This window comes from Plectropomus leopardus, chromosome 20 (assembly GCF_008729295.1).
Source record: "Plectropomus leopardus isolate mb chromosome 20, YSFRI_Pleo_2.0, whole genome shotgun sequence".
Classification (NCBI taxonomy): domain Eukaryota; kingdom Metazoa; phylum Chordata; class Actinopteri; order Perciformes; family Serranidae; genus Plectropomus; species Plectropomus leopardus.
Window position 1 is genome coordinate 21,118,656 of NC_056482.1, and position 27,920 is coordinate 21,146,575.

General features: G+C 38.7%; 3 protein-coding genes and 1 long non-coding RNA gene across 8 annotated transcripts in view; 2 read left to right on the top strand and 2 right to left on the bottom strand.

Moving 5' to 3' along the window:
* Positions 1 to 768, bottom strand: part of LOC121959524 (protein unc-13 homolog B-like) — a 72,275-nt gene extending 71,507 nt beyond the window's left edge. For all 5 annotated transcript variants that reach the window (XM_042508875.1, XM_042508872.1, XM_042508871.1 and 2 more), the window contains exon 1: positions 532 to 768. In XM_042508875.1, the coding sequence (XP_042364809.1) occupies positions 532 to 553 (22 nt within the window). In that variant the 5' untranslated portion in view covers positions 554 to 768. The remainder of the gene's footprint in view (positions 1 to 531) is intronic.
* A 2,197-nt stretch (positions 769 to 2,965) lies between these two features.
* On the top strand, positions 2,966 to 8,223 carry stoml2 (stomatin (EPB72)-like 2). Its single transcript, XM_042509113.1, has 10 exons — positions 2,966 to 3,205; positions 4,005 to 4,157; positions 4,259 to 4,358; positions 4,442 to 4,500; positions 4,606 to 4,707; positions 5,419 to 5,553; positions 5,853 to 5,997; positions 6,840 to 6,919; positions 7,010 to 7,138; positions 7,225 to 8,223. The coding sequence occupies exons 1-10, from the start codon at positions 3,161 to 3,163 to the stop codon at positions 7,324 to 7,326; spliced, it is 1,050 nt and encodes a 349-aa protein (XP_042365047.1). The 5' UTR covers positions 2,966 to 3,160; the 3' UTR covers positions 7,327 to 8,223.
* LOC121959667 lies at positions 4,130 to 10,422 on the bottom strand. The gene is made up of 3 exons (XR_006106937.1): positions 10,355 to 10,422; positions 6,173 to 6,247; positions 4,130 to 4,210 (listed from the first exon to the last, which is right to left on the bottom strand). It is a non-coding gene; the product is annotated as an uncharacterized LOC121959667 (long non-coding RNA).
* Positions 9,884 to 21,204, top strand: pigo (phosphatidylinositol glycan anchor biosynthesis, class O). The gene is made up of 11 exons (XM_042509111.1): positions 9,884 to 10,060; positions 10,288 to 10,766; positions 11,818 to 11,961; positions 12,051 to 12,174; positions 12,601 to 12,760; positions 14,510 to 14,692; positions 14,809 to 16,405; positions 16,824 to 17,027; positions 17,717 to 17,901; positions 18,131 to 18,201; positions 18,791 to 21,204. Exons 2-11 carry the CDS (start codon positions 10,289 to 10,291, stop codon positions 18,918 to 18,920), a joined length of 3,276 nt encoding a protein of 1,091 aa, XP_042365045.1. The 5' UTR covers positions 9,884 to 10,060; position 10,288; the 3' UTR covers positions 18,921 to 21,204.
* The last annotated feature ends 6,716 nt before the right edge of the window (positions 21,205 to 27,920 follow it).

Here is a 27,920-nt window from a genome sequence, read left to right on the forward strand (position 1 = left end):
ACAAACAAGCAAAAATGATGACTGTTCTTTAATCCAATAAATTTATCAGTTTGCTTGCTTTCCAAATTATAGCTTTATCTGAAGTGGGATCATCCTAAACTGACAGAATATTATAGAGTACACAGTCTGCTACTGGGTTTTTTGTTTGTTGTTGTCATGTCCGAAAGTCAATACGCCATAATTTCTGTGAAAACAGCTGGTATGGAAGGCGGGGGAAAGCTCCAATTAAATTGTTAGAATATATACTATTTTGGTTTGAAAAACAACCTCAAATGTCATTTTCATTATACTTATGAAGAATCAGGGTTTTTAGAAAAGTTAAAAAAATAAATAAATCACAACAGGACAAATAGCATGCTGGTAGCCACTTTTCTACTCCCTGGAGGGGATGCAGCCTGACGGAAAACCTGTTCTGTGAGATTTCATTGACATTATCTTATTAAGTTCAACAAACTCAGGTTTTCCGAGTCAAACTAACATGACAAGTCGTTTCTAACCGTGTAAAGAAATAAAAACGTGAGGAAAACTTACCTCTGACACACAGTAACGACATGGCAAAGCGCTTCCAGCGACAGTCCAGCAGTTTGACACAGTTTGAAGAGCAGGCTTCAGCGGAGATTTACTCTGTCCGTTATCATTTTAACCGTATAAATACTTTTCAAATCGCCGATATGCTCCAAGTCGATGTTTACAGGTGGTTTTCTGGTTCAGGACTCGAGCAGAGAGCGGCAGCCCCCCGCCACGGCCACGCCATTGTTAAAACTCTCATCACAGGTTCTCAGACTGGAGAATAACCTGCGGGCACCAAGAGAGGGAAAAGGAGGGGTCGAGGCACCTGTTACTGGCGTTTGAGTTGACCAATGAGAATGCAGCACCGCGTCTGAGGGCGGTACCTTTTAGAGTAATCCCACCAATCGCTGAGAGGGACAGGTTAAAGGAAGAAACAGGTGACGCACACAGATTCAGAGCAGACCAAACACCTGTAACTTTTTATGGATCATATCTTTTAAGACTTCACAGTACTTTGGAAAAATGTAGTATTTGGCTTTCTCAATTGCCCAAGACAAGAGGACAGAATATTTTTGTATTATTAGTTTGTTATTTCATACATAAACGTAGCTTTATTTATTAAAAAAAAAAAATACTGTAGTTTTTCTGTGGGATATTGAACATTATTATTGTGCATGTATGTGATTGTATACTGGATTTTTATTTAAACACTTGTTTGTCTAACAAAAATGTATTTTTTTGTTTGTTTAGTGCAGTCCCTGGAACATCTAATAATGAAAAAAGTTAAGCCTATCAAACACATCATTATAACCCCTTATTTGGTAATTTGTCTACTATATGCACTTAAATTTCCCCCACTTTTTTTCTTTTTTACTTAATTTCAGTCTGCCACTTGTGTTTTTGAGAACATAATGTCTAACTCTAATATTTTGAGATGTTTCATGTCTCTCTTTAAAAATAGTTTGAATTCTTAACATAATAACTGTACTTTTAGCTTCATTATTATTTATTCACCCATTCAATTTGTTTGTGAACAGTTTTACAATTTAACAGCTTTTGACTTCATATCTGCAAAACACTAGATCACTGATTGCTCACTTTATGATATTTTGTTTTCTTTTTGTTTATTTTATGGTTATGATAATTATCTAATGTATTTATCAATGAATTATTTACTTTTATGTATTTATTATTATTATTTTATTTTTTTAACACAGGCTATCTGTACCCTTACTTTGACCTTTTCTGTGGTCGGGTTAAGCTATGGCGTCTGCATGCTATTCAGTAAATGAAATTAATTAATTTAATTAGATATATAAATTAAATTAAATTAAATTAACTCTGTTCTTTTTCCTTAAGTCTCACGCTATAGAGACCTTTGACAAAAACAACCACTGTTTTAAGACTTTTTTTAAATTATTATTATTTATCACTCCTTGTGCCCCATTCAAAACTACCTTTGAACAGCCATGACATAAACCAAAGAATCTTAAACCACAATAATATCAAGTAAAATTTATTAAACCTGAGTTTAGCCAACACCATACAGCTGCAGCAGAACTGAAACACAGCCAACAGCACCACCTAGTGCATTTAGTGAGTCATTACAGCCAAACAGAGCTTTTTTTTTTATTGGTAATTTGTTAATAATATCTTTATTAATATAGCTCCCATCAAAGCAACTGTTACACAGTGTTTAACACTCCAAACACGTTAAAGAAAAGGATGTAACAATCAAATACAAATTCACAGTCAACAAATATCAACCATAATAACAGATATATAGCACGCCTATATAATAACAGATGCTCTTTTGGATGACTACAGCAGCTGAAAGCGAGAAAATGCATGGACAGTATAACAAATACAGTGTATTATTTAAAGTCTAGCAAACAACAATAAGTTATTTAGCAAAAAGTAAAACTTTTATTTCCAGCCCAAAAATATATTAAAGTAGAAGTACCATGAAGTAAGTACAGAATAAGTAAACAGCACTATGGAAACATGTAACGCTAGGCCATTTTAGAGGAAAGAAGCAATAAATTATACTTATAATTCTTATACTATTATAATTAGGGTACAGTACAGAGAAACAAAGCAGTTACCTCATAAACTTATATAAACTGCCTTACCACCCAAAACATTAGTAGTAATAGTTTTTCTATCTAATTTTATTTCATAAAAACATGTAGTCCAAAGTGCTTCGCAAAGCAAAATTGACACAACACAAAAATAAAAACATATTTAAAAAACAAGAAAAACAATAATATATACAATTTCGCAGGACCAAAAAACTTACAATTAAACAATAAAATGTTAAAAATCTACGGATAATCTACTTTCAAATGAATTAAATAAAATAATTAGATTAAAAGTAAAATAATAATAGCAATACGAAGAATAAAAAGAAAGAAAGGAAGACAGACGTGAAATCTTTGACAGAAATATTTTCAGATTACATTATCGTGCAAGCGGAACCATAGCTGTTAGCTCCTTGCAGCCCGCACTGTCGGAGATTTTAACCGCTGCACCAGTGATGTAACTTTCGTTTCCTGATCGGTAAAGGGTCACACACATGACTACAGAGTTTATAGAGACTCTAGTTTATCAAGCTAAACCTTCTTTTGTACCGTCCCTGGAATAAATAGAAATGATGTTGCGGACGCTGTGTCGGACCGGCGGATTGCTGCTGCAGGTAAATTAAAGCTTTACGATCATACCGGCGTTAGCACGCGCAAACCTCCGGCGCGTTGTTCCTCAGCCGCTGGTGTCATTCAGCGAGCATCAGGGTGTTAATAACACACCAAATGTCACTCTTCATCGGGATAGAAGTACCTCTGAGTCCGTAACAAGTTAACCTGAGAGACACCTGTTTTCCTCTAACACTGACTGACATGCTGACCATTCATTCTGAGTAAAACATGAAACCTACTATTATGAAAGTGGTTTCCTGTCTATGTAGTGCATGACATAAAATATGCAAGAATACACTCATATATAATGTATTTTAAGATAAATAAGTCGTGAAGAAAAAAAAAAATCGAAACATTGCTATATTTTAACTGAGCTTATTTAGTTTTCTTGCTTAACTAAATAAAAAATGAATAGTGGTTTTGTATATTTTTTAATGTATTTTTCTATTTTTTATTGTAGTTCATACCCCCAAAATATCTGGTATGCAACAAGCCAAGTCATTATAAGCTGTAATGTGTGTGTAATGCTGCGTAATTGTTAGGGGCATTCTCTACAGTTTTCTAACTTTTATGTAAATTGAACAATCAATTCAACCATAAAGACTAAATTATAAAAATAATTATTGTTTTTAACCTTATCTATTTTCATTACAAGTGGCAATAGTACAAGAAGGATTTTGATTTAAATAAAGCATGTTTTAAAGATAGATAAATCTGAAATTCATTGTCCAAGCTAAAGTTAAAGGTAAAAATCTCTCTTTTTCTTCTTTTTTCTTCTTTTCTGACCGTGTGTCTCTGTAGCAAACTCAGCGTGCTGCGCCGAGGTTGTGGGTTACACCAGCCCAGCAGCGATGGGCGTCCAGCCTGCCGATGAACACTGTGGTCCTGTTCGTGCCCCAGCAGGAAGCCTGGGTGGTGGAGAGAATGGGTCGCTTCCACCGCATCTTAGAGCCGGTATATCAACGCTTATTCTCACAAGATTTCTTATGAAATAATGTCAGATATCACTGGGGGGGAAAAAAACAAAAGATTAGTAACACTTTTTTTTTCTCTAGGGTTTAAACTTCCTAATACCCTTACTGGACAGAATCCGTTATGTGCAGAGTCTCAAAGAAATTGTCATCGATGTCCCGGAGCAGTCTGCAGTATCTCTAGGTAAGGGATCCCGAAAGTGTCAGAATAAGTTATTAGGACATATAGTACAGAACATTAAAAACGAGTGTATCTTGTTTTTACAGATAATGTAACGCTACAGATTGATGGAGTGCTCTACTTAAGGATCCTAGACCCCTTTAAGGTACTCTGTTTTAAATGCTAGGACAACCGTCTCCTCTCTTGTGTTGTTACACTGATTAAAAGTAACATATTATTTGATCTCTTGACCTGTTATTTTCTTTTCCAGGCCAGTTACGGTGTTGAGGATCCAGAATATGCCGTGACACAGTTGGCACAGACCACCATGCGATCAGAACTGGGCAAACTCACACTGGACAAAGTGTTCAGGGTAATGACAGACAAACTATTGCTTTGTTCTGAAGGGTTGTAATTCAAAATGTCAAAGGCACTGCTAATATTAAAGGATAACTTCTGCATTTTGCAACATGGACCCATGTTTTTGTGTTCAAGTGACTAATGCGAACAACTTTTTTTTTTTCTTAAATTGGTCCAGAATTGAGCAAAAGTGCTGCAACTGCTGTGAAACAGGCTGTAATGTCACCAATTGGGCCCTTTTTAAAACGATCAATGTACATGAAAATGGCATGTTTTTGCAACTGAACGGCTCAGATTGTTATTCTTAGTGTCTTAGTCAAAGAGTAAGATCCTGTTTCTTTAACCTGAAACAGCCCTGAAATCGCTTTTGCCAAACCTACCAGACTCAATAGAAATAAATAGTAATTTAAGTATGTGTATTCAGTACTGAACAAAAAGGATCAGATTCTTTAATAAAGAGTTCTGTCTCTGTAAGAATACTTTCATTAATGTTGTCAAACAATTAGAATAACAATCTGAGCTTCAGTGTCAAAAACAAGCAGTTTTAGTGGACAGAAATTGACAGTGCCCCTAGTGGTTACATTGCAGTTTGTTTTTTCAGCTTAATAGTGGATTAATAATAAAAGCTGTTAGACACAAAAACATGGGAAAATATGGTCCAGGTTGAAAAATACCAAAGTTACCATTTAACATTTTTGACTTTTATTTATTTATTTTTTTTAAGGAAAGGGAGTCCCTCAATTCCAACATCGTCCACTCAATCAACCAAGCTTCAGACGAGTGGGGGATCCGCTGCCTCCGTTATGAAATCAAAGATATACACGTTCCACCTCGTGTCAAAGAGTCCATGCAGATGCAGGTGGGGCCAATACTATTTCTGATTGTCCTGTTTTGTTGAGGTTACCACATCCTTTTTCAATGATGCTAACTAAGCTAACTCTCTTATGTCAGTAAATGAGAGCAGTTACAGGATTGTTAACTGAGTTTGACAGAAAGATTTCAGGGTATTTTGTACAGATGGCTCAGGAGAGCTTGATTTAACTGTTGTAACAGGAGTATAAAATCAGCATTTTACTGGTGAGAGTTCCTGCAAGTTAGAGCACTGTATTAGGTGCAGAAAAAAAGTTTAAACTCAAATTTTTATTCCACTCTGTGTAGGTGGAGGCTGAGCGCAAGAAGAGAGCCACGGTGCTGGAGTCTGAAGGGACGAGGGAAGCGGCCATTAATGTCGCTGAGGGTCGTAAACAAGCTCAGATCCTGGCCTCGGAGGGTGAAAAAGCAGAGCAGATCAATAAAGCGGCTGGTGGGTGCACGTAGAGACCCTGTATAGTTGTTTTTTCTCTGGAGTTTTTAATGCAGCCTCTGTCGCTTGTTTTCACTGTTTATCTGCTGCTATTTGTTAGGTTTTAAACACATAGTTCAGATCATTTGAAGTGGGGTTGCAAGAGGTACTAATGCAAAGTCAGTGTGATACGTACAGTAGACGGTGGTCAGCACCCCCCCAGTTGGGATCAGCAACAAAACGTATTTTAGCCGCATAAAAAAAGGTCCACCTAAAAGAAAAAACAACAAAAAAACAATAGCAGCTTTACAGCAAACAGCTTGTAGAAAAATCAATTTATGAAACCCCCCTTATTGATTTATTTATTTATTACCTTTTATTCAAACGTTTGTATTTTTCTCCTTTTTTAAATTTTAAATATACTCGTTTGATTGCCTTTTTTGTTGTTGTTTCCTTGTTTTTTAATTGTCATACTTGCAGCAGCAGTGGAGCAGCAGCTCCTATGTTCAACGATGTTAAATTACTGTTTTTCTTGATGAAGTCTGGCTTTGAAATGAGCGATGAAACAGCTTTAGTTCCCCGTTGGAAATCACTGTCTGACAACAGATAAAGACATTAAACAGTGAAAACATTCTAAATTTAGTTAACACTCAAAATTATATTGATTTTTCAGTCTTTTTTTTGTTTTTGTTGGAGATGGGACTTTTTTAGTTTAGGTGGCTAAAATGTGTTTTAACTCCACTTCAAAAGATCCAAACTAGCCCTTTAAGATGAGGTTGTAACACTAAAAATATTCAAATTGCTGCTGTATTTGAGGTGATTACACAAGTTATGTCACTAATCGATGACTGTGTTCCCTCCAGGTGAGGCGCAGGCGGTCATGGCCAAAGCCGAAGCAAAAGCTAAAGCGATCCGTATGCTGTCAGATGCTCTGACCGAGCAGGTGAAGAACAGTTTGTTTTTTAATGATTCCTATGATTACAATCTTAATTGTGAAAGTAAATTTGGATTCTTTTTATCGCGCATTGTACAGAATGGAAACGCAGCAGCCTCGCTGACTTTGGCCGAGCAGTACGTGTCCGCGTTCTCCAACCTGGCTAAAGAGTCCAACACCATCCTTCTGCCCTCGAATACTGGTGACGTTACCGGAATGGTCACACAGGTATGTGCACGTGCATAACCACCAGAGAGCTTTTTGTTTATTCAGTCACGACAACGATGGTTCTCATGTCGTCTTCCTGAACATAGGCTATGACCATTTACGGCACGTTGGCAAAGGTGAGTCCAAAAGTGCCAGAAGTGGTGGTGGAGGAGAAGATTGAAGACCACGTGAACCAATCATCTCAATAGCAGAGGACTCACAGAATGAACTCAAAGCAGTAAAACAACACCGAACCAGGAGACGCAGTTTTTGTTTCTGTTATCGAGGCTCCGAGACATCGCAGCGTGATGTTCTCACACCTTCTACTGACAAGACAGGAGGAACAAAAGACCAACTTTACTAACTCCTGGGATGTTTTGCCTCGGTGTCGTGGGGAAAATTAATGTCTTTTGTAAGAGGACCTTCAATCGCTTTTTGGGAGTTATAGGCCACTGCGGCTACAAAAAATAAGCCCTCCAAGTTGTTTAGTACCTGATTTTTTTAGCATTTAAGTCATTATTTGTGGGCAATTTCTTTCATGCATCAGTTCTGTTGTGCATGGTTTGTAACATTGCATAAATGCTGATAGTTTTGTATGTAAAGGTTTTTAATTTGACTGCTCTGTTTCAAAATTTAAGTGACTATTTCAAAATTTAAATGAAACATAGCATTGTGTGGAGTATTTTCTCATTTTGCAGCCTGTTTTGTTTTCAGTTTTTTTTTTTTTTTTTTGGTTCATTTCTATTAACGCGTTAACTCCTGATCCATCTGCTTCGATATGGCTCATTTATCACTGACAATTCTTCGACTGTCTTCAGCATCACTGGGACCAGCTTCTTTAGTTTCTACATGTGATAATGTCCGGTGGGATGCCTCCAAATGATTGAAAGTTTACTATAATGTGGTTAATTTACAATTTGGCTCATGTTAGATTAAAACAGTATCTCCCTGAAAAAGCTAATCCGGTATTTGCTTTATTATTTAGACACGATTCCTTCTCTATTTCTAGTAATTACACAAATTGAGCCCTAAAAGTTGAAAGTTCATGTCCTCTGTGTATTTGTCTTCACCTCTTATGTCTTATGGAATATATTTATTCAGTTTCATTGTTCTCTGCAAATGTGTCATTTCATATGTTTCCCTCACTGGTGCTTACAGGTTTGACATTGGCACGTGGGTAATTTGAGGTTCTTATGAACAGACGTTGGTAAGTTTATGACGTGGTGGAATGGGACCCTGAAAAGCACTTTGAAAATATACAATTTTGTCAGAAGAAGAGACACAACTGGACTTTAAATGTACTGTTTGAAAGCCCTTTACTGAAGAAAAACAGTGATTCAGAAATGGATATTTTAGTTGACCTCCATTTTTTTAGGTCACTTCTTGGGTTCAGTAGTTAACCATAAAATAAACAAACAAAAAAAAAAACATTGGTTAACTAGGTCGCTGTGGCCAATAACTAGATTTTAAAATGTGCCACTCAGATATTAAAGCAGTGGAGGTATGGTACACGTGTCAGGGTTTATGACATGAAGGATAAACGAAGTAACAAAATTCAGCAGCCTTTGATTTCGTGCCATCAATTGAAAGAGTTCCAAAGTATGCCATATGCAGTTAAATATTTATAGAAACAACTCAGGAATTTTTTGGCAGCATAAGACAAAAAAGGTGATGGGACATTGATGTGACTGCAACACAAATTAAATGTATTCAATTAACAAAATATATCTGCTTTATATTTTTTTCTACAAGATGACAATCCACAGAATATTGAATATTTTTTGGGTTATCTGAAATAATGTCAGGTGTATATATATATATATATATATAATATATATATATATATATATATATATATATATATATATACACCTCATTATAAAATGTAAATGTTTACATTGCATTTATTTTATTCATTTAAAATAAAAATTATTTTCATTAAAAAAAAAAGAAGTTATCCAGTAGCCCTTATTGGGCAATTTCAGGGGTATGCTTAATTGTATAATAATAATAATAATAATAATAATAATAATAATAATAATAATAATAATTATTATTATTATTATTATTATTATTATTATTATTATTGAAACAAGTCAATATTATTATTATTATTATATTATAATAGCAATTATTAGTATTATATTATTATTATTATTATATTTATGTAGTTTATTTAATTTATTTCACACAAGAAAATAAACAAAACATAAGCCTTTCATATTTTTTTTTCCAAAATAGGACATAAGGAAATGAACAACTTAGTGAGAGATGTTCCACAAATTAGTAGATTTGGATTTTTAAACATTTTTTTTTTTAAACTAAGGTGAAAAAAATGTAGGGAAAAATAATAATTATAATTATCATTACATAATAAAAATGACTACAGAATTTGTATTTCATTTTAGTTATTTTTTATTATTAGCTTTCAGGTAAGTTTCCTATACTTTGGTAAAATCCTGTAAATTTTAAAGTAATTTCTTCTTTGTCTGCACACCGCCTTCTTCCCATATTATTGAAAGAAAGCAAGGGTGACCAATGCCTAGACATAAACATATATATATATATATATATATATATATATATATATATTTTACCTTTTTATTCAATTTTACAACGTATATTCATTTAAAGCTTTATTCCTAGATTTTGATAATACTTGTAGATGTGCCTGAAAGTTTGAACTTCGGGCAAAATTTTCTCGAGCGCACAGTGTTACATAGAAAAGCGTCCGCGATATATTTCCGCCGGGTTGCTTGCACGCTGAAGTTCCTAGCTGTCACCAGCCATCTAATCTCATCTTGTACTGGAGTCCAGATGAAGGTGAGGGTGGTGCGGCGCCGCTCTCTGTTTACCTGAGACACCTGTGCCCCTGTGTTGTTAGCACACACACTTCACGCCCGCCCTCCGGCCGAGAGAGGACGAAAACACGACTGCTACAAGGTCAGTGACAAGAGCGAGGGAAGCTAGCCGCGGCTAACAGCGTTAACCTGGATCACCTAGCTTGTTAATATTACCTGTCAAATCTTAACACGGTGCACTGTGAATTTTGGTTAAAGCGGAACTCGCGCCTTCAGTAATATATACGTTATTAGCATTAGCATCTCGTAGCAGGTGTTGCACTTTGACTTTTTGGTGTGAAACAAGTGTCTGAATTTTTGTTGCACCAGGATGAAGGGGCTCCCGGTGCTGTCCCTGCTCCTCTGGATGTGTGCGGTGTACTTTGTGGGCATCTACCTGTTTGTCGGCGGCTTCCTGCTGGTGAGGCTGGAGGTGAACCGGACCAGCACCTGCGGAGACGTCCTCCAGCCCGGAGAGGAGCCGGTGGACTTCTGCCGCGTCCAGCCGCGCTTCCGCAGGGCTGTGATCCTCATCATCGACGCCCTCAAGATCGACTTCGCCTGGTTCGACCCCAACAACACGGATCCCCGGCCCTACGAGAACAAGCTGCCCGTGCTGGAGGAGACGGTCTCATCCAGGCCTTCACACAGCCGCCTGTACCCGTTTCGTGCAGATCCGCCTACCACCACCATGCAGAGGATCAAGGGCTTCACCACTGGCTCCTTGCCCACCTTTGTGGATGTGGGGAACAACTTTGCATCCAGTGCTATACTGGAGGACAACCTCATCCACCAGTTTGGGCAAGTCGGTAAGTATTTCCACAGTTGTATCCATGCAAAACACACATTTTCTGCAGAACTCAAGAGGAACATCTACCTTCACAGTCTAACACACACAGCTGAGGTGAATTAGTGACTATCAAATCAAAACGCTGCTGCTGTTCTGACCACACCCCAGTGCCTTTCCTGTTTTTTTTGGGGGGGGGGATTTTGCATGAACTGCCAGAGCACCAAGCAGTCCAGGGTTTAAAATATGTGTAAAAAGGGAAAAAAAGTGCACTTCTGCTTCAGTATTATGAAAAAAAAATCTTGTCAATGGTACCAGTATAGGCAAAGCAAGGCAACTTTATTTGTATAGCACATTCCATACAGTGCTTTACCGAGCAATATCATATTAAAACATAATAAGGGACACAGATTTACAATAAAAGAGGAAATAAATAGGGTGTATAAGGTACAATTAATCACTAAATAATTTGAAAAAAATTAAAATAAAGAACACTACAAGAAATAGCAAAAGTGCAGACAAGAGGTGCAAAGATTAAACGATCATTTAAATGGAATAAAATCTAGTTTTAAAATAAGTTTGCAGTCATTACAGGATGGAGTAGGCAAAAAATGAACCTTTTTAGCTTTGACTTTATAGTCATAATACTAAATAATAAAAACTTAAAGGAGAAGTGTGTACAATTCTGTGCAGATTATGCAGGATATTTTTACTGGGAGTTGAATTATCCACAGTAAGGATGCAAGATATTGGATTTTTTGCTGATATTCAATATGCCAATAAGAAAAACCCAACCCATTTGGCTTATACTGCTTTTTTCCCCGCATAGTTTTAGTGATCATCAAGTCTCTTCTGCAGTGGATTTAACATCTTATTATGTATGCTCTTGTGGAAACCTGCCAGCAGAGGGAGACATAAAATCCAATGCTTTTCAATGTATGTAATATTAATTCATTGTGAATTAACTAGAGTTATATGGCCTTACAGATGTATTTTTCTTTCATTTTTACTTGCTTAATCACACTCCAAAAGTCCAGATTTTGTTCATTTGAAATGTGTGTATCCCTTTACAGGCAAACGAGTTGTGTTCATGGGCGACGACACTTGGGAGAATCTTTTTCCTAAAAAGTTCCACCGCTCCCTGCCCTTCCCCTCCTTCAATGTCAAGGATCTGCACACTGTGGACAACGGCATCCTCCAGCACCTCTACACAACTAGTATGTATTTACTTCTGTCCTTCTGCGCTCTTCTTCTGTTGTACTCGCTTCACATCTGTGCGTCTGTCACTTGCTGTTGGTTTTGACAGTGGTGGGGAATGACTGGGACGTCCTGGTTGCTCATTTCCTCGGAGTGGATCACTGCGGCCACAGGTTCGGCCCCAACCACCCGGCCATGGCTGACAAGCTTACCCAGATGGACGGAGTCATCAGGTCAGACTACAGCACAGCTGCTGAGCAACAGCAATGAGCAACTTGGGAAGAAATATACCACATTTGCAAGAAACTGGTAGATTTAGAAAATTGTTTTAAAAAAAATTTGGGAAAATGTCTAGGGAAAAAAGAAAAGCACTTTTTTTCAGGTCATATCCTTTTTAAAAAAAATTTTTTTTATTTTCTTCTTTTTTAAAATGAATTTCAGGTAATTTTTTTGTACTTTTTGCTTTTTTTTTGGTGGCCCTCTTCCTTTTTGCCATTATTTTGAAAGACATCAAGCCAATATGCTCAGGTGTCAAAGGGTTAAGGATTAAAACCACTTACACTGACTGCAACTGATTCATGATTAAACATTAAAATTTCACATGTGAGACATTGTGGATTTAAATTTGAATCCCTCTAACCCTCGTGCTCTTCCTTCAGGTCTGTGATTGACCGCCTGCAGAATGACACCCTGCTGGTGGTGATGGGAGATCACGGGATGACAGACACTGGAGATCACGGTGGAGAAAGTCAGAAGGAGACAGATGCTGCCATCTTCCTCTACAGCCCTTCTCCTCTGTTTCCCGGACCGCCGTCTCAGGTCGGTAAAGTCGTCGCCTTTTATACAGGCAGTTTGTTGACAATGATGGCGCATGTAAATTTGCAGAATGCAGAATGACAACAGAAATATGTCACATTATATCACATATAAAAAGAATAGAAGGGGATGCACGATAGTATCGGCATGTCATCGGCATCAGCAGATGCATGCTGTTTTACATGTAACATAGGTTAAAGTAGTTTGAATTTTTACATTTGGAAATCCACTGTATATTTTGTTTGCATGTGCCACTAATGGGCCATCACAATAAGGGTAGGTGTAATAATGTCATTTCACAACAGGAAAAACTCAATGTTCTCTGCACTTAGGTGGAAAAACATATGTGTATGTATCAGCATTGGTAATCAGCCAAACGAGTCAGAAAATATTGGCATATTAGATATCTGTGAAAATCCAATATCATGCATCCCTGGTATAAATGTGCTTTGACATTTTGTGGTAATCAAAATAAATTCCAGGTCCAAATGCCACATTCCAATAATAAGTAAAGGAAATGTAAATGAAATGCAGAGTGAGAGATGAGCACTGTTTTAGACTGCTGAAAGCTGACAGAACAGACTCTTTTTAATCTATTAATAATCGTCAGAATGAAACTTTGGACCCTTGCACCTTCAAAGAACATAAAATACTATCAAAGAGACAAAGAAAACAACAGATTCAGTCTAAAGATGAGCTGATAATGAACCAGAGGAAAATCATCATGTAACTATTAGCTCCTATCTGTGTTTTTATGTCTTTTTATATCAGCAGCAAATATTCACTCACATCACAATTATCTCCTCAAATCAGCAGAGTGTTTGCTGTATTCTGAGTATGAAACATCAAACCATTCAGTGCATGATCGTTTCTGTTCACGGTTGGCTGTGCAGTTCCACGAATCCACTAAATCGATGCTGGCAGGTGGTCTCCGCCTTTTCAGGGATAAAAGTGGATCTCGCACCAGTAAAGTGAACTTCACTGATGACTTCCATAATTGCTGCATAATTGGAGCGTTATATAATGGATCAGGTTACCTGAGTACACAGGAAATCCCCTACTGCAAAGAAAGGGGTTATTGTTAGACATGATGTCTTTTCTTGACAGTGAAACACTCACAAATGAGCAAATCCACCAATCTCACTGAATTACAGTTCACAAAGGCGGATCACAAAAAGCTCTCAAACTAAATAGATTTCACTTTTAGTGCTCACAGAAGAAAAATCGTCTGTTACTGAAAAAGAATTCTGTTCTTTTTTGTCTTTTATTAATTTATTGTCCTTTTAACTAGGACTGAATAACAAGCAGCCGTAAAAGAACTTTGTCTAAATACAGACAGTTATTTAATGCGAGGCTAAGTAACTTTAGCCGAACAGCAGCCGTTGTGGCCACAAGTGGTCATTGCACAATGGCACATTGGATTTCCCTTCATTTCCCAAGATTGTCTTTTGTCAGCTGCTGACAACTGTCTCATCTTACATTAAGTAATTGCACATCTTTAGTGATCACTATGACACGTTCTTCCTGTTACATATTGGACCTCTAAGAATACCATAGCAGCCCTTTAACTTTAAAGATCTCTATCTACTGGAGAAACAGATGTATGTCTGCACAAATCCCTCCTTACAAGGATGTGTTTTTTTTTTGGTTTTCAAAAATATCAAAGCAGCCCATTAAAACAAAGATAATTGGAGAAGTAATGTAACACAGCTGGGTTTTGTTTTCTCTCTTTTTTTATTTTCATGTTTGTAGAGTGAACCGCACGTGGTGCCTCAGACAGACCTGGTGCCCACCCTGGCTCTGCTGCTGGGAGTTCCCATCCCGTACAGCAGTGTGGGTCAGGTTCTCCTGCCCGTGTTTCCCCCTCATGGACAGACTGAAGGTGCAGTTGGGCGTCTCAGCCAGCTGGAGGCGCTGTGGATCAATGCAAAGCAGGTAGCCTGCTGAGTTTAGAGCTGTCACGCACAGGTTTTAGATATCTTCATACAGGAAACACTGCACACATTATGGAGCATGTATAATAATCCTGTTTTTCTGTTTTATTTCTGAAGGTCAACCGTTTCCTGGAGACGTACTCTGGCATGGCCAAAGACATCCCCCCGGAGAGCCTCTCTCAGCTGAAGCATGAATTCTCCCGCCTCTCCTCTGAGTACCTCACAACGGTCAGAGAGGGTCGGTCACCCTCCCCACAGCTGGCCGCCTCCCTGCAGGCCTACCTCACCTCCGTCAGAGACACCTGCCGAGCTACCTGGGCTCGATTCAACCCGCTGAAGATGGCGGCAGGTTTAGCCATCCTGGCATTTGCTTGCTTGACGTGTTTCATCCTGTCTGAGCTGTCCTTCATACTGATCCGGGAGAACGGACCTGGACTCAAGGCCCCGGTTCTAGTGGCACTAATGGCAGGGGTTTGTGTGGCTGCTGGTCAGCTCCTCATGCAGGGCTACGTAGAGGTAGCGTGGTGCCTGGCAGCCGCCGCCCTCAGCTCCGAACTTCTCTTCCTCTGGAGAGCTCATCGATACAGAGCGATCGCTGTGGAAAAGAACGGATCGAAAGCTCCGAAATGCACAGGCTGGCTGACCCCACGCCGCATCCTCATCCCCCCTCTGTTGGTGCCGCTCCTCCGCTGTGCCTCCCTGCTCTCAGACAGCTACGTGATCGCTGAGGGCCGCGCCGTGACCTTTCTGGTGTTCTCTCTGGCTCTCTATATTCCCATCCATCTCAACTGGGAGGGGCTGCTCGTGCCCCCCAGCTATGACCCTCTGAAGGCTGCAGGGTTCCTGCCTTCGCCAGCTGTGTCCCCGTCGATTGTGAGGAAAGAAAGCAGCACCCTCTTAGCCTGCTTAGGACTTCTTGTTGGCAGTCTCTACCTCTCCCTCTCCTTCCACGCCTGCCGGGAAGAACAGGGCTCCTGCCAGCCGTCCCTGTTTCTGTCTCCTCTTTCACGTTTGCAGAACAGCCAGCTGAAAAACCTCCACTATGTGCTCTCTGTCGTCTCCCTGGGCTTGTGGACATACCTGCTTAGGCGCTGTCTCCGCCATTACGGCAACCTCAACTCCGCAGGTGGGACGGTGTTCACGGCCCGCTGGATCCTGCCGCTGCTGTCTGTGTGCCTGGCGTTGCACTGGGCTGTTAGTGCCACTCCAGAGGACAGCTTTAGGAATCTGGCCGAGCTCATCAGCCTGGCCCAGCTGGCCCTCCCCAGGGCCGCCTTCTGTCTCCTGGGATTGGGGCTGTTCCTGATCTGGCTGGACCCCCTCACTGTGTTTGTGAAGACCAGGGCTGCAGCCTCAGCCAGAGGTCCGTCCCTACCCCCGCCCCGCTACCGAGCGAGCACGGGCATCAGCCCCCAAGCCGAGCTGCACCACCTCATCCCCCAGATCTACCAGCGAATGCGTCGTTCGCTGGACGACGGAGAGCTGAGCGGGGGCAGCGAGGTGGACAGCAGGCCCGCTGTGGAGGCCTACGGGCTGGGAACTGTGTACTCTGCCCCTTTGCTGCTGTTTTGCGGCCTGCTGGGAATCGGACTGCTGCTGTTGCACCCAGAGGGCATGGCTCTGTCTTTCCTCCTGCTGCTGCTCGAAATGGGAGCTCTGTTGCACATTCACGCTTCCTCCACAACCCTCAGTGGCCTGCAAGGAACATATTCTGGTGAGACTCAGAATCTCTGCTTTTGTGGTGTGTTTGTCCCTTACGTCACAGTCTATGTCCTATTATGGTTCCCATGGTCATGGAAAACCTGGAACAGTCATGGAATTTCACAATCACATTTTCCAAAAGTCATGGAACTAGTAAAAATAATTGAAATGTGTTGCTTATAATAAATTAAAGTACATTAATGTAACATAACAGGGAATTTATTTTCTGTAGCTGATGACTTACTCAGCTCTGATATGCATTGACGTGTGACTTTTTTTTTTTCCACCAAAATGACACCATCTATAACCGACAGAAATTGTAAAAAACAGAAATTTGGTTGGATTTTAAAATTTCTGAAGGTTTTGAAATTTTGTCCATGATGATTTGTGGGAATCCTGACCTTTCTAAAGAAAATGTCCTCCCCTTTCAGGTGGTTTTAATGTGCCCTGGACTCCGGTGGTGCTGTGGGCCCTGGCTGCCACCCAGTTCTTCCATGCCACAGGTCACCTTCCCACCTTCCCTTCCATCCAGTGGGGTGCTGCCTTTGTGGGATTCCCTGAAGGACACACAGGCACCATTCTGCCCGCCTCACTGGTTACCCTCAACACTTTTGCCTCACACATCTTGTTCGCAGGTAGTTATTCACACAGAAGCAGCAACAAATGGTTTAATGAGTTTACTGAGTTTGATGTGATGAAAAAACATGATTAAAAACACGATCCTTTAGGGAAATTAGGTTTTTGCTGCTGCAAAAATTATGGGATTCAACAGAATAAAAGACAAATTCATTAGAAACTAAGAATTATAATATTCAGTCAACAGTAGAAATGGCACCCTGGTCCACTGAAGTAGAGAAATTAAAAAGCCTGTTGATCTTTTGAGTGTTTGATCAAAGCTGATCCATCCTGTGTATTATTATTTTGAAGTAAATGAAATAACAAAATAAGTTATTCAAATTTTGTTATAACAAAACATACTCAAAAGAAGTAGATATTGTGCAGAAGAAAAAAAACTGAGAGCGAATACAATTAATTTAAAAAGAAATAAATTTAACAAAATAGCTGTATTCACATGTATATACACACACCCATGCTATAGCTCACTTGTTTCCACTTATAGCACAAACTCTTTTTTAACTTTTCTTAAATATTTTTATTTACTTATTTTATTAAGTCTTGTTTTTTTCTTATATCATTCATCTCCAAAATTTAATTATAAGTTGATCTCAAATAAAGTAACTGAGTTATACAGTTTTTAGCCCAATGCTAGAAATGAAACTGAACCTTGCTGATTAGCATTTGTGTCCATGGATTTTGTCTTCAGTGGGTTGTCCCTTGCTACTGTTCTGGCCCCTGGTGTGTGAAGTGCGCGGGAGCAGGGGAGGACGCGCTTGTGGGGACGAAGGAGAGGATGCTGTGATGGAGATGAGACTGAGAGAAAACCCCCAGCAGTTCAGCACCGCCCTTCTTCAACTCTCAACACGCTACCTCTTTATTCTCGGAGCACAGGTTCGTCCACAGATCGTGACACGCTTCAGTTCAATCTGTGTAGATTCACACATTAGAGTAACATCTGAGTGTTTGGTCACCAATCTCAAACATTTATTTAAGGATGTGTGACCGGAGCTTAAGTCTCCTTTCTGTGTTTATTTTTTTATTTTCTTTTCTTCATAAGCCTTGCCGTTCATGTGTAACGGTATCACGTCACTCCAGTCAGTATCTGTGCATCTCTTCACAGGTCTTTGCTTCAGTCTGTGCCGCTGCTATCCTCAGGAGACACCTAATGGTGTGGAAGGTTTTTGCACCCAAGTAAGTGCCTGAATGGATTTTCCAGCTCACACAAACTCACTAACAGTAAAGGCTTTTGAGAATATGGACACGGTATAAATGCCAACCACTTACTCTATCCGGGCTGTTCAGTGAATACACATTAGAAAGTGTGCGACCACTGTGAGTTCTACATATTTACATCTGCTCATCTGAAAGGGGGAATTGCTAGATTTTATTTCTTTTTAATTAATGTTATTGTGCTTTGCATTTATCAAAATTGTGAACATTTAGTTAAAAAACACAGAAAAATACAAATTTCTTTTTATAAAAATAAAAAAGTTTCTTTATAGAAGGAGGTTTGTGTTTGGTTGAAACATGTTGGCTTTTTGTAATGATTTAGCCACTATAATAAAGGCCTTTTAATGTAAATCCTCCTTGTTTTTCACATTTGCATACTTTTGGAGTGCCTGGATTTCCCTCTCGCCTTATCCTGTTTCCTTTAGAACAACATTTTCATGGTTTGAAAAAGGTGCCAAGTTGGACTTTGAATTGAAACTAAAAACTGGAATTGTTTAAACTTTTGTATCTTCCAACCATCACTTCAGAGTCTGTTGTTTTCTCTCTTTAGGTTAATGTTTGAGGCCTCAGGGTTCCTGATGAGCAGCGCGTCTCTGCTGATCGGGGTCACGTTAGTGCTGAGAGTGGACGTGGCGGTGGGCCGCTGGTTTAAGAGACTCATCCCCGATGCATCCAGGTAGCGACGGCACTGCTGCTGCTTTACCACAGAAGCCCACCAGAGCTCACTGTGCCACAGAGAAAATGGACATTGCGGTGTCACTGTAAAGTTTTTCTATGGACCTCTCACAAACAAACATCGCCATCTGTGTCTAGCATGAGGATCCCCACAAAGATCAATGTCACGTGAGGTTGCCACTTAATGTAACTCTTGTGAGGGCTATGACACAGAGGCCCAATTTCTTTTGAGCCAGAGGGACGTAAGGATGTCAAATCTCAGACTGAATTTCGAGCATCTGGAGTCACGATGAAGATGTGTTTTTTTACTGTGATGAAATGATAATCTTGCACCTCAGTCAGCTCATGAGGTTGAAGGCATTTGGGGTGTATGTGGTAAGAGAAGGAATAGCAGTTTCTGAATGTCTCTCCTAAACTGTTTTTTTTTTTTTTAACAGAGCCAGACAGTCCTGCAGATGGTTCACTTTGCCAGCAGTCAAAAAGCTTCACAAAATACATATAATAAACAATTTACACTTAACTATATGCCTGTCACAGTTGACTAGCAACAGCATTTGAAGAAAATTGGCCTTTTTTCGACTTCATAACAGAAGCTCACGTTTAATGTGGCGGGGGGGATATAAGAAATGAAAGGGCAAGCGAATGTTAAGTGTCTTACTGCAGAGGCTGAAATCTGTGACTCTTCAGCGACAGAATGACAACTTCATCCCTAAAATGTTCATTTGTGTATCAGTCACCCACACCATGTTGACATTTCATTTGTCCTAATTTTGAATGCCTCCAATGAAGAATCCCAAAACACTTATTTTAGTGTTGTTTAGTTATGGGAGTCCACGTGTAACAACAGCAAAACTATACAAAACATCTGTTTATAAACTCACACATCTGTGCAGTGTAATTCAAATCTGTTATGCTTAGTGCTTCTCAAACAGCAGCCCCGTCATAACAGGAACTGAACTGAACTGAAACTTTTTTTCAATGCCAGACCTCATTGATAAAAACTGTAATTTTACCTTGCTGAACATGGAAGCTGTTAGTCTACCACTGCCTTCAGTGTTTTCAAGGGTTAGCTCTGACTCATCAAAGTCACATAATAACACAAGCAAAGTTGCACAATAACACAAATAAACCAACTTATAAACACAGAAGCAGACCAGCAGCTCCCATGTTCAGCAAGGTAAAATTACTGTTTTTGTTAATGGTGTCTGGCTTTGACGAGACCATCAATAAGTTAAACTTTCACTTTTTTGGGCAGTGCCGAGCACAGGATTGGGTAAATAACACTTGGTTTATACTGCACAAGTCGTGTGACAGTTTTTAAATTGATGTTCTGAGTTTCGCTGTGTTAAACATGTAGCCTTATAATTTCAGATTCTTCATTTATCTTGGAGGCATGCAAGAAAAACAGAGTTCTTCTCACAAATTCAACCTAACACGAGTTGAGTAATTGATACACACATGGTCATTTGGGGGGTGAAGTATTCCTTTAACCACCAAAGCCAATCTGCCACTCAATGTCTGGGACTACTTTCTGACCGATTTGCAAACAGGTTTGGTGGAATCCATCCAAGTGCATTACACCACGTCTGTCATCTAAGTGTCTGCTGGAGGAACTTTTCCATGTTTTGTATGTTTTGTATTTTCAAGATGTTGAACTAACCAGCACATCTGGTTACTGCCAATTCACATAGTATTACTGTGCAGTTAGTTTTTTTTTACACTGTTTCGGGTTCTAAATCTGTTGTGGTCTTTTTTTTTTTTTTTTTTTTTTTTTTTACAGTCCAGATTCCTAATTCTAATGCCTATTTATAATTCAGATTTGTTTTAATTACTGATGGTACATTTTTTTTAACTCAAATAAAACTTTTGTCTTAATTAGGCCATTTACACCTTTTGCCCGGGAATAGGTGCCTAGCTTTGACCAATGCCTTTTTTTTAATGTATGATGTCATTATGTTGACAGGGTCATTCAATCCAAGACCTCCAGAAACACTGTCAGTTAATTTATTTCTGCAGGACGTCTGAGTCAGTGTCTGATGTAAGATCTGTTACTTTTGTGCAGCTGTAGTCAGCAGCTAAAGCTCATTAGCTAATGCACGATATCGAAGGAATGTTGACTCAGGATGAATTAGCTGCAATGCAATAGTACTGCATTCCTCAGGCTGTGTATGGGCGTGACTCGTCATTTGGAGCGGCTGCTGGAGTGATCAGCCCGAGTGATGGTTTGGCTTGGTTGTGTGATGATGGGGCACTTTTTTTTCCTCTGTACTAAAATGTTTAATATATAAATATCTGATTAATTAAAATGATTTTTTCATTCTGTAAAAAGAAATGTAATAAAACTTTTTTTTTTTTACATGACATCTTGGCCTCACAGTGATTTAAATATTAAGATGAAAAATATTCATGATTTATAGTGCACCCATGCTTCAACTTTAGCATTATTTATTGTTGCAATGCAAACTATTTATACACCGTATAATAGTATTTAATGTTTTGTTTATTGATCTGAGGACTTGATGGAAGGGACGGGTGGGGCCATAACTTTTTACTGCCCATCAGTCAAGGTGCTTCATTCATTATTCACCGGGGCTTTCCACATTTCCAGTTCCCATAAGTCTAAGTAGTCAAACATCTCACTTGTACAAACAGGCAAAAGGCAAACTCATATTCAAGAAATTGTCTGTTCTTGCCTCAGCCTGCCTGTAACTTGTTTTTCCCAGGAAATGAATATACTCATATTTAAGACTTCAGACCAGCTTTCAGATGTAGAAACACAATAACTGGAATTTAAATTAGTTTGTCAATTCTGTTACATATAGCTGTATTTACTATTTGAATGTAAATTACAGAATATTATTTGACCATGGACGCAGCAGATAAACTGGGCGGAGTTGTGCTCACATTGTGCATCTGAAAGAACGTTCAGTCATTTATGACTGAATCAAATCTGAGTAACAAAGGACTTGCAGCAGTGTCAGTTGATCTGTGGCACAGCTTTTGTATACAGTTAAAGACAGAATTTAAATAAATTCATCAAAAGAATGTGGGAAATTGTAAAGCACATTCTTAATGCAAGATATCAAAATACATGTTGCAACAACAGAGTCACTGGAACTGACCAACAGGTCTTTCAAGGGTGTGATGTTTTTTTTCCCCCTAATGGGATTATGTTTTTCCCCAAAACCACATGTCAATGAATATCACAAAAAAAATGTCACAAAGGACAACCCTGGAATTAAATAATAATTATATAAATCAACATTCAAACAAGTGTTTTTTTGCTTTTGTTTCCACATCTTGTCAGGTATCATTTGTGAAAGAAGAGCGTGCCAGAGTATCACTCAAACTTAGATTTTGAAGAGTATCTTAAAATGGTTCCCTTTATATTATTGCAATTCAAAACGGAACAAAGTTTGATATAGCAGGAAAAAGTCTAGATTTTCTGCTGTTGAAAATTCATGCTTAACATAGGAAAAAATGCACTCCTGTATTCCAACAATGTTATGCTTTTAATAGTACTTTTCCTTTACCTTGACTTGTCAAGCTTTATGTTATGTGTTACTATACTTTTATATTTTATATTTTTATATTTACTTTTATGTTTTTTTTAAAAAACTGAGGTCAGACATTCACTGGTTATGTTGTGTTTTTGTGTTTAGAGTACAAAAACATTTTTCAAAAAAAAGTGTTTTCATAGCAGCGTGGGCTGTTTGGCTATGTGACCAGCATGAAGAATACCGCTATAATTATCACTTTACCAATAAGTGGTTTTAGCCATAAAAAAAACTTGAAAAAACAGTCCAACTCCACAGTAACATCCAGGAAAACATCACCAGCTGCTGCTGTTTGAAGCTTTGCACCTCTTGTTTGGTGTATGAAACAACTTTATAACTGTGATGCCGCGGAGCAGATTGCCGAGCTTTCATTCAAAGCATCAGTGCCCCTCTAATTGCTCATGATTATCAGATGAACAGCCCTTTGGACAACAATCCACACATTTCTGCTTGCATCAACTATTGAAGTCAGACCAATATGTATTATGGGGATGGAAAATCATCTGGCTGCCCTCTGATGTTTGTGCTCAGAGTTCAGTGAGAAGGGTTGTATCTTTCCACAGGGGATCTGACATAAAATTGTTTTGATGATATCCATCATCACTTTCTGCGGCTCCTCCGATGAGAATGAGTAGGATGCAGAGTGTCTAGACTCAGAGTGGATTTATAGGCGAAACATTTTCATCCATTACAACACTAACTAAGGCTCAGTTATAAGATCTTTAAAGGGAAACTTTTGAGTCCACAAACGTGGCCTCTGAAAAGTGTGAATGATGTAAAAAGTTTGTTTGTTGTAGACAGGAAGCCATCATGTATGATTCTCTTACATGTTTTGTTCTCTTTGTTTACTATAAAAGTGAGACTCGGAGGAAAAATACCTTTACGAGTACAGGCCATGCATGGCTATTGTTGGAAATATCCAGACATAAATTAGATTGCACCAAAAGCAAAGTTTGACAAAAAAAAATCTTAAGGATTATAACTTTAAAAAAGAAAAGCAGATCTTTTTTCCAGGCTAGTGCTCGCAGTGTGCTAGACTGATGTCTTGCTTGATTTGCTTTTAATTAAAGAAAATAAATGAACAATGCATTTACGTGTAGCTGATAATAATTCACAAAAAAATAGATTATTAATAAACATGTTTGAAGTCAGCAGTGCACTTGAATTGTGTCATTAGGGACATAACTGTTTACTCAGTTTTAACATGAAATATTATGATGAGTCCATGGATGGGTGATTACAACACATTTCTAGACCCGCACAGAAGGATTAATCTCTACATTAATCTGCAATATTTAAGTGTGTAACATTACTCATATCAGGGGGGTAGTTATTTTGGACTTTTATTGCTTTTACAGCAAACCCTGTGTTCAGTAATCTAACTGGGCAATTCAGTTCATAAAATCAGTAATCTGTCACTTCTTTATGATGCTATGTTTACCCGCATGTCTCAGATCTCTTTTTTATTTACAAGAAAATTTTACAAAGATCAGAGCAGCCACTAAGAGTAAATTTGAGGGAGTGATACGCAATGGTGGTATCTCATGAACATCACTTTAAAAAGTCAAATGTTTATCAGTTGCACATTAGGTATGCAGTCTCAGTTCAACTATTTGATGCTTTGATCTCGTCTTTAGAATAAAAGCTGAATTGTAAATTAAAGGCGATAATATGAAAACAATTGGATGAATGCTGTTTGTAGTTTTCTTCAGCTGCTTCCAGGGAATATTTTCACGTTCTTTTGTATTCTGCCTGAGATGTACACTGCTATGAAAAAAAAAACCTCTTTAAGGAGATGTTCTACTAGGGATATCTATTTTTCAGTGGATAAAATTGATTTCTAGCCTGAGCTTGTAATGATAAGAATAAGATTAATATTTTATGCTACATTTTCATTAATACCATATCAGTATGGTCACAGAGTTGTTAAGTGAATTAGATTTAATGCACTTTGATTGGTTTAACACTCTATAAGTCTGTTTTCAGTGTAAATGAATAAATCTAGAAATGGTTATATATCAAAGTTTACCATGACAGTGGACCCACCAGAGGGCTCAGTTAGAAAATGCATGTTTTAAGTTAAAGGCTGAGTGCTACTAAAAGGGTCAAACACAGTAAGGCTTGAAATGCACAGTGAACATACAGCAGCATGGCCGTGATGTCTGGAAAGAGATATTGATGATTTTTTGGCACTTTGTGCACCACAAGTCGAGTGCCATCTAGTTCCATTATAGTGGAGAGCAGACGGACATCTGTACAGCGGGTATCTTTAACACTCTGCAACTAACTGAAATATAATTCTAATATTTGCCATAAAAAAAGTTTTAGCCCTCAAACCGTCTTTTGAAGAAGTGAAGAATAGTCAAAATGTCTGCAGTTCTAACATTAAAAGGAACACACACACACACACACACACACACACACACACACACACACACAGAAAAATTAATACTTGTATCTTCACATTTTACATTTACACTGATCCTAACAATTTTTCCCAACTGAATTATAGTACTGCCATCATTATAATTATATTTATAGCCTTTAGCACCCTTTCTTTAAAATTCAAGATTCATGAAACCTCTGTACTTTCTTCTCTCAAAAACACAGTTCACAACTTACCAGGTTATAGACCAATTCTGATATATTGCTTGAAACTTTGGAATTGGTTTCTAACCTTTCAGAAAGGACCTTTTGGAGATTAATTCAAGGAAGAATATTTCATGTCGTAACAAAACGTAATTTGTGTCATTTTCACCCAGTGACATCATAATCCGTGTACACAACAGTACAATCAAAGTGTCATACGTAAAATGTACGTTAACTGTAATTATGCGTATAAAAACTGCTCTAATGGAAAAATATACAACTGCAGAAAAGAGATTTATTTGAACACAAAGGTACACATTATTATCCACACAAACATATACTGAATGACTGTACATATACTTGCACCCTGAAATGTAGGCATATACAGCACCCACAGACATATCAAACTGGACCTATTCCAGCTGAGGTTTAATGGTTTTGACTTACTCAAAACTGGTACCTGTACACATAAACCGTACACATAAACAACTCAAAAGCACACACAGAGGAGCTATAAGACACAATGTGTTTGCACATGACTGCACTTCTGTTAGCTACGGTTCTGTGGTACCTTTTCTGTAGGTGAGATCTGCCTCAGTAAGCTGTACCGAAGCCAAGCAGAGATTCCTTTTCAGAATGATACATGTGTCTATCCATGGAGGGAGACAATTATTTGCTTGAATGCTCCGAGTTACTGGGTTTGCCTTTAGTGAGACACAGATAATTACACACTGTAAAATGTGATAGCATTGCAATCAAAGTTCTAAAGGTTGTTTAGGAAACTTCTGCTGTATATTTCACAGAGTTCAAAGGTTACACTGAAAAACAACTTTGTGGGAGAAGATGTGCTTTTAGAGGCACAGAACCAATAAGTCCTTTTTTTAGCCCAAGCTTAAGAAACAGAAGCACATATAGTACAAAAGTAATGAAAGAAACCTCAAGTTAAGAAATTCAGAGTTCTCAAAAGATGGCTTGGAAGAAGAAGAATAAGAAGAAAAAACTGGATGTCTGACAGCATTCATAATGACATATTACAAATTTTGGCATATGCAGTTCAAAAGACAATTTTTGTCTGAAGTGAAAGAGTGCACGTTCTTTGGGATAATGGCTGGTGGGACCACTGATGTGAATACTTCTGCATAATCATGTGCTAACATTTATACTTTTCAGGTCAGACTTAAATGTTTTGATTTACATCCACCAATATCACCAAAGCCACATCCAACCATAGCAGGCAGTTGGACAGTTAGCAATGAGTTGATGACAATAGCATAGTTATCATTGCAAATGACCCAGTTCCCTTTGAGAGTTCTGGATCTTTTTTTTTCTGGATCCAGTTGTTATAATATGTCAGTAGTGTGTTGACAGCTTGCTCCACTGCCCCCAAGTGGCCAAAAAGTGAAAAAATTCAATACAAAAAAAAAAAAATCAATGAACATCACTTTAAGTATGAGACCATGCTAATGTTTTATATGTCCAAGGCTCCAATAAGAGGCCAAAGCAGGGAAGCAAAGCCTGGAGTTATGATGCTACTGCAGTGTGAATGTGATGATACAGATGGTAAACACAGATGGGCAGGAGTGGAGTATAATAACCATGCTCTTCTCTTCCGCCCAGTTGGCACCAACACACACACATGCACACACACACACACGGGCACACACACACACACACACACACACTGACTGCTGCGCGAAAACAAACAATAAGAGGCTCCTCTTCAAAGTGATGAAAACCTCTGGCATTCATGCATCAAACGGGTCCTGCAAGACAGCTCCCACTGTGAGAGTTAAAGTCAAGATTGTGCATGTGTGTAATTTGAAATATTCGCTCCTCTTTGGTCAGTTATCTTTCCAAGTATTTTTATCTACAGGTCAAATATATTTTTGCATCTTTGTAGTCGTGATCGTGTATGTTTCTCTACAATAGAGCCTTGCTATAAATTGCTTTTCCCAGGAGTGTGATGTCATGTCGAACTGAAAGAAAAACAAAAACACAACAAAAGTAGACAAAAGCTTTAAAATTGGGTGAGTGGTTACGTTTCAGTCCTTGGAGCAGAAATCGCTTGTAGGCGTTTGAAGTGTTAAAAAGAGGTATTGGCTGTGATAAGATAGCGATCTCCTCCAACATTTTTTTCTGCGATAAAAGCCGGTTTCATTGCTGCTTCTGAAAGCTGGTAAAGGTTTCTGTGCTTGTGGGAAACCTCACTCTTATGTCTGCGCCCTACTTTTTAAAGGTCACAGAGCGTAGAAGATCCTACAAAGAATTCCTGAACAGCGGCTAAATGAAACGTGGTGGTGACTTTAGTTCACCACTGATACTGTGAAGTGGCAGAAAGACAAGATAGATCGGATGCAAGCACCACAGTGACCTAAAGATTTTCTATTGATCCTTCTGAGGACAAAACGTCAAAGGTCAGGGTACAGGGGTTTGAGCTCTGTCCAGCAGCTCTAACACAGTCTCCCTGTATGAGATACCAGCATGATACACAGACTGGGTTTAGTGCACATATCCCCAATATTCTGAACAGCATTGGGGAGACACTGTTTTGTAGCGTGACACTTCTTCATTCAGTGTTTTTACCAGTTTAAATCACCTTGTCTGTTTTATTTAGAAAGGAGGAGACCTCTGTGGATAATTTGGCTCCTGGTAAAACCCCCCTGGACACTGAGCACTGGAACAATTGTAACCAGGGGAAATTTCAGCTGGTTGCAATGTGCAGTCCTCGCAGATAGATGCTAGTAAATCAACTTAAAACTTTCACACTAGACCTTTGAAGTAAACACACATCTGACTTTATCTTGTAACATTAAAATAACTTCCTTTGAAGAAAAACAAAACAATTTAGCAAGGTCTGTT

Excerpts from the sequence above, each read along its gene's own strand:
- stoml2 (XM_042509113.1), top strand. The coding sequence starts at position 3,161 with ATGATGTTGCGGACGCTGTGTCGGACCGGCGGATTGCTGCTGCAG. Across the intron at positions 4,359-4,441 it reads GCAGTCTGCAGTATCTCTAG|ATAATGTAACGCTACAGATT; the intron begins GTAAGGGATCCC and ends TTGTTTTTACAG. Across the intron at positions 5,998-6,839 it reads GCAGATCAATAAAGCGGCTG|GTGAGGCGCAGGCGGTCATG; the intron begins GTGGGTGCACGT and ends TGTTCCCTCCAG.
- pigo (XM_042509111.1), top strand. The coding sequence starts at position 10,289 with ATGAAGGGGCTCCCGGTGCTGTCCCTGCTCCTCTGGATGTGTGCGGTG. Across the intron at positions 14,693-14,808 it reads TGTGGATCAATGCAAAGCAG|GTCAACCGTTTCCTGGAGAC; the intron begins GTAGCCTGCTGA and ends TTATTTCTGAAG. Across the intron at positions 18,202-18,790 it reads TGGAAGGTTTTTGCACCCAA|GTTAATGTTTGAGGCCTCAG; the intron begins GTAAGTGCCTGA and ends TTCTCTCTTTAG.